Source organism: Oryza glaberrima, chromosome 3 (assembly GCF_000147395.1).
Source record: "Oryza glaberrima chromosome 3, OglaRS2, whole genome shotgun sequence".
NCBI lineage: Eukaryota > Viridiplantae > Streptophyta > Magnoliopsida > Poales > Poaceae > Oryza > Oryza glaberrima.
This window is the reverse complement of record NC_068328.1, coordinates 32,052,447-32,063,893: the sequence shown is the minus strand read 5'-3', so window position 1 is coordinate 32,063,893 and position 11,447 is coordinate 32,052,447. Positions and strand designations below refer to the sequence as shown.

Genomic DNA, 11,447 nt, shown 5'->3' with positions numbered 1-11,447 from the left:
TAACTATATCGTAACTTGCATGTAAATACAGTACAATTCGTAATTTGCGAAGCGGACGCCGTGGGACTAAATATCCTCACTCGTGTGTGCACTATGATTTTTTTTCTTCCCAACTTGCAACTATTATTTTTTTTCTTCCCAACTTGCATAGAAATTGAAGTAATCAAACTAATGGTTCAAGATTATGTAAAGGTAACATATAAGTTATAGTTATACAAGTTCGAATGTAATTGTACTGTAATTATATAGTATTTACATTTTCTTTATGGAACATCGGGGGGGGAAGACCCCACCTGAATTGGATTAAACCACTATTTACATTTGATAAATATTTGGAAGAAAATTTGTCAATATATATAGCAAAATAGTGTTCCCGACTTACAAAAAAAAAGTTTTGTTTTAGTTCTTGGCTGCTAGTTTCTTGTTGATCTCTTTTATTTTATGATTAGATGGAAGATACATATGCTTATATTGGTGACTCGTGAGTGTCTTCAATACACATGTAAGAAATGGAGACCACTGATGAATCTGTGATCTCACTGGAATTTACTAAACTGTATCTACATGTCCGTAATTCTTCGTGATCTCTTTCATTTTTCCTTGGATGAAAACTAAATCCCCTGAGCTAGATTTTAATTTACTAATATTTCCTATTAGTTTCTTGTTTGAGTTAGTTCGGTCATAAAGAATGGAAGAGAAGACTGTACACCAACGTTCAATTGTTTAATGTGCTGTTACTTGTATTTTTGTATACACTGGGCTAGCTAGATTTTCCTTCCTTCAGACTGAATGCTATTTTTTTAATATGTTAGATCTTGGGATCAGTTGGTCATTGTGAGGGAACCTTGGAGTAAATGGAGTTAGTTTTGTATTTCTCTTCTCTTGCTTGATTGGCCAGCTTGAAGCTGAATTGGATCCCGAAGTCACATGGACCTGTACTAGAATAATACAATGCGAGTGCACTAGTGCTACTGTGCTAGATTATTTGTTAATTATGTTTTACTCTTAAGTCACATGTCATGAAAGCTTGAAAGGGACTAAATGATCATTATCAACCAAAGCCCGGTGCCATTGATGCAGGAATTGACACCGACGAAGATTGTAAGGGCGACTAGGTGCTTTTTTGGAATACGCGAGGAGTGCATTTTGTATTAAGAGGAATAAAAGTTATTTACAGTCAAAAACAAAGCAGCAGGGGAGCGACTAGGTGCTTCATGAATCATGAACAAAAATAAGATGGCTTCTGCAGAGAGCTGTATGAATTATGCATTCTGAACCACTCTGTCTGACATAACCAGGCTGCAATATTTTTCCTACAGGGAATGGCAGGATTTCCACCTGATGCTTCGATTTTTTTTTTAGAATTTATTTCGTTTGCAAAGATTTAGTTTGTAATCTGCATCACAACGTGCAGACATTCCTTTAAGCTCTTGTTCTCCATGTGATCAGAGATGAACCTGAAAATGATCACAATCACATTCTATTTTATTCAGATATTCACAATATATATTCGACTATTCCGGTCTTCCGGACCAAATCTTTGCAAATAGATCTGTCTGTTCAAATGATGTCATGGAGTTTGGTGTCCAGATTTTTGCCCATGCCTAATTGTCTATCATACCAAAGAGCGGCACAGTGAGTCTTTTATATCATAGAAAGACTCTGCAGTGTGCAACATAGCTGAAAATGATTCCATAGCTTCTGTGGCAGGACACTGCAGATGTGAAGGTAATTTGCCTAATTAAGTTCTCCTTTTCTTTTCCTAGAAATTGTAAAAGAAACATCTGTTGTTGTCACTTGTTAGCAGAAAAAGGCTTGATGTAGATACGTCTTGCACTCTTGCCTTGTTTAGGCCAAATTAGCATTTTTCACTTTTGCTCTCTTTTCTTGAAGAGCATGCATCATGATTGGTATATCCGTTACTTCAAAGCACAAAGTAATGATTTTGGCGTAAACTGATTGACCCAGCAAAAACCTGGGGGAAGGAGCAATGTATCTAGGGGACGGCCGTATATAGGTTGCTGATGTCATCATTTGATATGCACCTAGTAGATCTTTGAATTAATTCATCAAGAGTACAATGCATGAGTGTTTGAACTGAGGTTAATCTGTTTACTGCATTCCATATCCTCATCAACCTCAATTTCTAGATAATATGCAAGAGCATTAATTAAAAGGATCTATTCCTTTTGAAATGTACATCTTCAATTTTACAGATATTCATGATAGAATTTTACATATATAAAGCATTCTGCAAATTTGTTCCTACTTCTTACTTTGTTTACACTCATCTTCGTTCTTCTGCACTAAGCTTGATGATATAAAAATTAGATCTCTAGAAGGTTCATCCAAATTTGTAATCCATACATAATCTCCCTCCAAAAATCCAAAGTGAATCCTAATTCCAAAGAGAATCCTATGCCAAACTTTGTTTATATCAGAAAAGAAAATCTACTCTGAACCCAAATTTACACCCAATTACCAAGAGGAAATTTCTAGTCCCTATCTTGAGGAATTCTTTTATGCATTCCATTTTGCAGAATACACAAATTTCATCCTCAAGTTTAGTTTTATATGAATAAGAAAAAAATTTTAAAAAATGAAAACCAAGCAAAGAACCTCCACGTGTCATGACGGCCTCGCCATTGCCAGCGGCGTGACCTCGGCGAGCGGCGTCGGCAAGGGGCTCGGCAGCGGCGACGTCCGGCAGACGGGGCAGGTCGGATGCTGCCGGAGCCACGGGTCGACGCACTCCCGGTGGAACAGGTGGCCGCACTCCGGCAGCATCCGGAGCACGTCGCCGTCGCCGTAGTTGTCGAGGCAGATCGAGCAGCAGCTGCACGTGGTTGCGCCGCCCTTCTTCGTCGCCGCCGCCGACGCCGCCTTCGCCGCCTCCTTCCTCGCCTCGCCGTACACCACCTCCGGGTACCCCTTGAGCGTCGCCTCGTCGATGCCGAGCTCGACGTCGTCGTGTTCGTGCCCGGCCCCGTCGCCGCCGCCGCCGCCCCCACCCCCACCGCGGTGCCGCCGCGACGATCCCGCCGCCGCCGCTGCATCGGCCGCGGTGACGGGCGCGCGCGTGCAGAAGTAGGACGCGAGCGTGATGGTGGTGATGAGGAGGAGGATCCCGACGGACACGCCGACGCCGTAGCCGAACCCGCCGATGCGGTCGGAGCTGAACATGCCGACGGAGTTGCCGTCGCCCGGCGTCATCATCCCCGGCGCCCCAGGCGGCGCGCCGCCGCCGCTCATCGCGATCGAGCTTGATCAAGCAATGGCGATCGACGCCGAGCCAGCGAGTTGGTGGTGTCGCCGCGCGCGCGCCGCGGCTGAGCTCGATGGTGTGGTGCGGTTTTTGTTTGGATCCAAAGCGAGGGAGGGGGAGGTTGCGAGTGCGACGTCAACGCTTTTGCATGTTGCAAACACACAACTTGGACAGAGAGAGAAGGAGACGATGAGGTTGTGCAATGGTTTCGAGGTCAATGGCATATGGGCATATGGCCATGGTTTTTTTTATTTTTGAAAAAAAGATTCAAATATGTTTAAAATAAGATGAGTTTGTGTGTGATTTGCTGTGGGCTTTGTTTGTCCTTGCGTAGCTTACTATCTGTCGAATTGTTTGGTTTGTAATGGTCAATGCAATCATGTGTGTGTTTGGGATTTGACTTTGCTTCGACAGGTTGTATTTCTCTTACGGTTTTTATTATATTCCAAAGTCGTGTGAAGCATACCGGCCATTTTGAGGAGTTTCGAGTCCAGTTTCTGCATTGCAAGCCAAGGTTTTATTTCAGTTGCAATTATAGTAGTCCTTTCAGTGTCTTGAGAACAAGGAATTTCTCAAGGTGGCATGTGAAGTACTATTTTCACTTTTTTTTTTGGTGAACGGTACTACTCCTGCTTCACATTACAACGACTTTGATCTAAGGCCTGGCCTTGATCGCCCTCGACATCCTTCATGTCGATGTAACAAACTCCGTAATTGGCTATTTATTTTTTCTCCTCTCTTAATGAAATTGGTCGGCCATCCTTTGGCCGGCCCAGCAAAAAAAAAAGAGACGACTTTGATCTAAGGCCTGGCCTTGGTCGCCCTCGACATCCTTCATGTCGATGTAACAAACTTTGTAATTGGCTATTTATTTTTTCCCCTCTCTTAATGAAATTGGTCGGCCATCCTTTGGCCGGGCCAGAAAAAAAAAAGAGATTTTCTTGCTTAACCTGTTTGCAAATCGTTGCTTCCTTTGCATTCTAGAAGAATAGAAGTCACCTCTTGTATTGTCCAAAAAATAGTTTGTTTACTTATGAATACTATAGCGAGCACTTCTTTACAACTGAATATCTGATTCATCGCTAAATAACATCTTTTTCGCCGGGTTGAGTGAAACCACAGATGCTTATAAATGGTTTTGATCAGATACAGCGTAAACATGGGCAAAGATACCGACTTCAAATTTAGCAGGTTTCAGAAGTGAAGTTCAATGACAGCTACATATATACAAAGTCATCCAAATTGACACGAGGTTTTGCTTCACACCTACTCAAATCAAGATCAAGAGAAATGGACTGCTACTGCAGCAACCTTATTCCATCTGACCAACCGACTGGTACTTGAGAGCCGAACAATGGTTGCTCAGAGACAGATGTGTTACATCCTTCTTCTTTTTCTTTTTTCTGAATCTTTCTCCTCTGTTCTGTCTCGATGCAGATTCTGAAAAATAAGTTGAACCGCCGGCTAGTCAGGATGGAAGGTCAACTGCCAGAAGTATATAGGCATCATTTTATTTTGGGTTAGGTTTGGTTGGGTTGAATCGAATATGGATAATGCATTACTTGAGCAGCCTGCCTCCAGTGATGCCTTCCCTAAATGCGCCCCCGTGTTTTGGATCAAGCAAAGAACACTCATGAAAAGGTAAAAAGAAAAAAAATAGTAGTCACTCTCTCTCATGAGTCGTGACACAGAGGCACTGCATTTCCATGGATAGTTTGCTTGATGGTACAAGAGTGCTTTACTCGGGGGGTGTTTAGATCCAGGGTTGTAAAGTTTTGGCGTGTCACATCAGGTATAATATAGGGTGTCGCATGGAGTGTTCGGGCACTAATAAAAAAACTAATTACAGAATCTGTCAGTAAACCGCGAGACGAATTTATTAAGCCTAATTAATCTGTTATTAGCAAATGTTTACTCTAGTACCACATTGTTAAATCATGGAGCAATTAGGCTTAAAAGATTCGTCTCGCAAATTAGTCGCAAAGTATTTAATACTTCATGCATGTGTTCAAATGTTCAATGTGACAGGGTGAAAAATTTTGGGGAGGGATCTAAACAGGGCCTCAGTAGATTTTCAGCAAATTTAATTTAAAATTATTTATCGATTTTACAAGAACAATAGCACTAAAAAATTATGTAAACCATCCAAATTAATTATTGCTCTTGTTTTGATATTCCACCACATAACCTATTTTGTTGCAAAAGCCCACTCACTCAGCACTGCCAAGTCCATCCCCTTCACAAACATTTGATTCAACCCATTTCTTCTTACATGGATTCGCAGCGGACCATATCAGTGTGGTTATGTTAGTTATATGGCTAGCTATGGGGTTAGTTTGACTCAAGCTCGTCCTTAGGTTAGTTGACTCTAACCCGATTTCACCTCACAACCACATTTTATGAGACGATATGGCTGATAAGTACCACTATAAATTCACGTATGAAGAAAAAGCTGAATAGATATTCATGTATGTAGAGAGGCAGAGATAATTTTGACGTGGCAATGTTGGTTGGATAGGCTTTTACAATAAAATAGGTATTTTGGGATGGGGGAGTAATTTGCTATGGCAAAATTGTTTCAAGCATTGAAACGATGTTTAGCTGTCTCCCAAGTCCCAACTTGTACACTACAAAGAAAACTCACGATAGGGCAGCAGCATATCAGAAACCATTTGATTGTTTAAGCAGCATTATATATAGAAACCATTTTATTGTTTACTCGTATCGCCCGTCATCTTGTTGCAGATTCATAGCCGCATATATCAAAAACCATATGATTGTTTAAGCATATTTTAGAAACCATTTTATTGTTTACTCATATCGCCTGTCATCTTGTTGCAGATTCATTCAAGGCTGTCAACGACGATCGAGGGCGTGCCGATGTACCAGCGGCCATTCATGAAGGGGAAGCTAGCTAGCTCTACATCCACTTCTCCTTGGAATTCCCTGACTCGTTGAAACAAAATCTCTTTCTGCTCTTCCTCCTGTGTGGTGGTGCTGCGTTCTTGACTGCTGTGTGAGACATTGTTGCTTCCTTGAGATGACGAGCCGTATGCCGTAGCAGATGGCACCACGAATGGAGCTGTCAATGCGCAATTGACTCGGCCGTGTAAGCATCGCGTCTTGGCCCCCCGGTGTCGCGATCAGAATAGAAAAAGCGTTAAATTAGACTTGGCAAGTGAACTTATTCCCGTTCTATATATACTCCAATCGGAGCAGCTAGTCGGCCGGGACGGGTGGGGAGAACTAGGGTTTTACTGTTCCTCTTCGATCGATCATCACTCGCCTCGCCCATGTCAACGGCGGCGCTGGTGGCGCGGCTCGCCCGCGACGTATCGGCCGCGCGAGACGCCGCCCGCTTGGCCGCGGCCGCCGCATCCCGCGCCGCGCGCTCCTCGGCGGTCGCGTCGTCCAGTCCTTGCGCACGCTCGGCGGCCGTCGTCGTAGCACGTCGCGCGGCACGCTCAGCCGCCGCCGCCGCATCTCGCGCCGCGCGCGCGGTGTCACGCATCCCGTCTTATAACCTCGACGACTACAGCGACTACGAGCCAACTCCTGCTCCTCCCAGCCCATTGCCATCATGTAAGCCAATCCTCCCCCATCTTATTACGGGCCTTCTGATCCGATTGCCATAATCAGGTTAGGGGCATATTAGGCAGGATAACTTTAAGGAACCAAATTGAAACTTGCAAGCCAATTCGCTGTTCTTGACAGTATTAATGTTGTGCTGTTGTGATAGATGGTCCTGAGCCAGCTGACGATGAGACGGACAAGGATTTTGAGACTGATCTAGTTGACAGTGTGACGGACAAGGATTTTGAATCTGATGAAGCCATTTGGGCCTTCTATGAGCGCTGGTGCAAGGCTTACGATAAGGAGCGTGACCATGCTGAGATGGCTCACCGGTTCAAGATATTCAAGGAAACTGCAGAACTTGTTCATAGATCCAACAAGGATGCTCCAGAAGAAGAGAAACTATGTTTTGGCCCATACTGCGATGGGTTCGATGAGCAACAGAGGGCTGAATTTCTGCTTAAGTTTGGCCATTTTCACGGGATTCACGAATTTGTAGAGCAGTGGAAGATCGACTTCCCAAAGCCGCGGAAGATTGACTCCCCAAATCAATCCCCATGAATCACCAAATCTATCCTAATACGGGTAGACGGACCAAGTTCTACTTCTCTATCTTTATCTTTATCTCAACTATTATAAAAATAAATATGTTTTTGTCGGTATTTTGGCACGTGATCTGTATTTAAGTCGGTTTTTAAGTTCGTTTGCTTTTGGTAATACAGTTCTGTGTTTGAGTCAGTTTTTAAGTTTGTTTATACTTCTAAAAATACAAAAGAAGTCGTATAAGAAATTTCTTTTAAAAAAATGCTAACTTGAAATGAAAGTCAAACTCCTAGAAAAATGCTAACTTGAGATGCTCGACACCTTCACCACTGCCGAACCCGCTGGCACGAGCAGGAGCACAGGCTAAGGATTGGAGAGAGGGGAGGAAGAAGAAAGAGGAGGAGAATGACAGGCGGAATCCATTGGTTAATAGAGTGGAATGTGAATAGTATGTTGGAATAGAAGATAAATTTGACTCTCTAAATTTTTATCGGGCTGGCAATATAGGTATTTGGAGAGTCAAAAATAACCACTCCGTTAGAGATGCTCTAACAGCCCACAAACAGCTAGGGTTGAGTTGAGGGAGCCTGGAGCGCTTCCACCTCCAGCATCTATTCCCTTCGTGCCCGATGCCCGCTTCCACGCCGCCACTGACCACTGTCCGCGCCGGCGCCACGCCGCGTCCGCTGTTAGCGCCGGCGCAGCCCAGTGCCGAGCCACACCACCGCGCCGACGCCCGTGGGTCCGCCGTCCGCGCCATCGCGGCGCCGAGCTGGGGGCCGACGACGTTACAACTTCTCCTTGTATCGCCAGTCGCCGCCTTGCTGCGGGACGTCGGCCGGTTGCCGCCTTGTCGCAGAGCCGCCGCCCGCTGTCTCCCGTCTGGCGTGGCGTCTACCGGTGCCCGTCTCCAGCTCTCCGCTCCCGGCTGCATCATAAATCGATTTGTGATTCATGAATCTGAGAATGATTTGAGTATGCACTTTTTAAATTGTGTTGTTGAATGTTGATTTTTATCGCATTTATATTAAATTTGTACTTGTGTATCGGTTTTTTGGTGTTAGAAAATTTTAGCATGTGTTGTGAACCTACGAACTGGACTTACCCAAGGAAAAAAATTCATGGCTACTACACTGGCAGTCAAGAACGCAGCATCACCACATAAGAGGAAGAGCAGAAAGAGATTTTGTTTCATGGACCAGTCGGCGCAGAAAGATTGCTATATATCCACTGCTCCAATTTTGTTCATCTACTGGTCCTCTTCGATGAAGCAGTAGTATCCATGAAACAAAATCGGAGCAGCAGAAAGATTGTTATATATCCACTGTTCCGTCTCGGCCGATACTACTGCGTATTAATGATATATATATATACTCCAATCGGATCAGTCGGCCGGGACGGGTGGGGAGAACTAGGGTTTACCGTTCCTCTTCGATTGATTATCCCTCGCCCATGTCAACGGCGGCGCTGGTGGCGTCGCTCGCCCGCGACGTATCGGCCGCGCGAGCCGCCGCCCGCTTAGCTGCGGCCGCCGCATCCCGTGCCACGCGCTCCTCGGTGGTCGCGTCGTCTAGTCCTTGTGCACGCTCGGTGTCGAAACAAGATTTCGGCAATAATAAAAGGATATTAAGCTAGGAAAGTGGATGGGTTTGGAGACAAAGAATTTACTCCTGTCCGGGGATGATTCTGCCGAGTATGTTATTGATTGTATGATTGGGAGAAAAAAGAAATCGTCCCGAGAGGAACCCGGACCCCTCCTTATATAGGGGAAGGGATCCATAATACAAAATACAGTCCATATCCTAACGGAATATGGGATTACAGATAAAATACAATCGTAACCGACTAGAATCCTGGGTATTTTCTTGACATACAAGTTTAGAATCTAACCTGAGTCCTCGTAAAGATATTCTATCTATATTTGGTACCATATATCCAACTGGAATATAACCGCCATGTAGATATGGGGTAACCATAATCTCCACAGTAGCCCCCGAGACCTTCGCAGTTGACCAAAATAGTCTTCTCGAAACAAAAAACAATAATCCGAGTGCTTCAATTCAACTTGCTCCGGCTTGCCGAGTGCTAGAAGACTGTGAAGGGCGAAAATAAAACATGGTGCATCGAGTAGATGCACCTAATTAGGTGTAGCCCCCGACTATGTGATTAGTTGAAAAACTAAACATATAATCAAGAACCGAGTGATCTTATATCGAAGCATGCATGGTACTCAATAAAATACCCAGCCGACTGCTTCTCACTTGAATATATCAAGGACAAAAAAAAATATGAAAAGGGCCAAGTGATAAACACTCAAAGGTCCAAAAATAGACATGTTTGATAGGAATCCGAGTAAGAATCTCATAAAATGACCCATCAAACATGATAGAAAATCATGGTAATTAATGAGTCTAATAGCCTAGGCTGTGACCCTTACCATAATCAAAATAAGCATATAACATGCTAGGAGAATGATTACTAATAAACCAGTCATCTCAAATTAACCCAACAGCTTTCGTAGCCTAAAAAAGCTTACAAAAATGGTATAATACCTTTCTGTTGGGCACCTTTTCATGTGCATCATAATAATTCCAAAGAATTATTGAATCGCGTTAAAAAGGATTTCAACAGCATCGGGCCGCATCATTGTGAGCACATATTGCCAAAGCAAAAAGCGCCTAAGTCCCTAGGGATCACAACGGGCCACGCTGAAAACATAATTGGGCTGAAGTACTGTACAGGCCCGGGCCCATTAGTACTCCCGATACCCTAAAAACACCGAAGTCCAAACGTCGTTTCGTCTTCCCCGCCGAGACTCTCGCCATTTTCCCCATTTCCTGCTACAGTACAAAACTGCGCCGGGCAAACTAGGGTTCATCAATCCGCTCCAATCCACCCTAAAAAAACTTCACGAAATCTCTTCCCGCATCCACCGATCCGATTCCCCATCCCTTTCCAGCCGTATCTCGAACTAAATCAAATCATCAGTTCTCATTCATGGCGGAAGAAAGAGAAAGCTTCGAGAGTCAGTGGGCGCCCTCCGATGTGACGGAAGACAATCTGAAGGAGATGGTGGCGCACGGCGTTCTTCCAGCAAAAGAGATCATAGGGTGGCGACCGGCATTTGGTGAGGCATTCCCAACCCCCGATACACACGAAATCGTGGTATTTGCTCATTTCTTCTATGGCGGATTTTCTCTTCCAACCTCAAGATTTTTCTGGGGTATTATGAACTTCTACGGGATTAGCTTGCATCATCTGAATCCAAATTCCATAGTGCATATTGCCAATTTTATCCATGCCTGCGAAGCTTTTCTGGGCATTAGGCCTCATTTCGCCTTATTCCGCCGCATTTTCTTCCTCAAGCCCCAGCCAAATAAGAGCAAACCATGCGTCGTTGGGGGTGCTGGTTTCCAACTCAGGGGAACACTAAGCCAAAAATACTTCTCCATGCCCTTCAAGACCTCAAATAAAGGCTGGCACGCAAACTGGTTTTATGTTCAAAACCCCGAGCCTGTTCTTCCCGAGTACTCCTGTCTTCCTCCAGTTTATCGGGATACTTGGAACTCACTGCTAATGGGAGACGAAGCTGCACAAGCAGTAGAACTGATGGAGAGGATGATAAAGCTGAAAGAACAGGGCCTTCAAGGAGAACAGATCACCCGACACTTTATCAAATGTCGGTTAGCTCCAATCAAAGAAAGATCTTGCACAGCCTTCGAATTTGACGGCAAGCATGACCCAAACCGTGAAGATCCAGATTCTCTTGACTTCAAGGTCATGAAGGAAAGGATGTATAAGATCTTCTCAAACGCCATCATTGTCAGCTACTCACACTTGCTGCCAGTCGTACCGTTCAATGCATTCAATCCTCCTCCACCAGTACGTATTCATACACTTCAATCTTTCTCAAAATATGATCTTGTTTTCTTGTTGAATCAGCTAACAATGAAGGATATTACATCCAGGAATTTGCTTTGATGAAGTCGGATCCCCCAATCGCTCAACGCCGATCTCCCCGCCACCAAACTGGGCAAGGGAGCGGAGGACCAAGAATTCGGTCTGA

At 44.4% G+C, this 11,447-nt stretch overlaps 2 protein-coding genes across 2 annotated transcripts; one reads left to right on the top strand and one right to left on the bottom strand.

Annotated features, from left to right (window-relative positions):
• Window positions 1-2,271: 2,271 nt before the first annotated feature.
• LOC127768425 (putative RING-H2 finger protein ATL71) lies at window positions 2,272-3,450 on the bottom strand. Its single transcript, XM_052294006.1, has one exon. The coding sequence runs from the start codon at window positions 3,250-3,252 to the stop codon at window positions 2,629-2,631; it is 624 nt and encodes a 207-aa protein (XP_052149966.1). The 5' UTR covers window positions 3,253-3,450; the 3' UTR covers window positions 2,272-2,628.
• A 3,108-nt stretch (window positions 3,451-6,558) lies between these two features.
• LOC127769054 (uncharacterized) lies at window positions 6,559-7,488 on the top strand. Its single transcript, XM_052294754.1, has 2 exons — window positions 6,559-6,847; window positions 7,005-7,488. Exons 1-2 carry the CDS (start codon window positions 6,559-6,561, stop codon window positions 7,397-7,399), a joined length of 684 nt encoding a protein of 227 aa, XP_052150714.1. The 3' UTR covers window positions 7,400-7,488.
• Window positions 7,489-11,447: the final 3,959 nt, after the last annotated feature.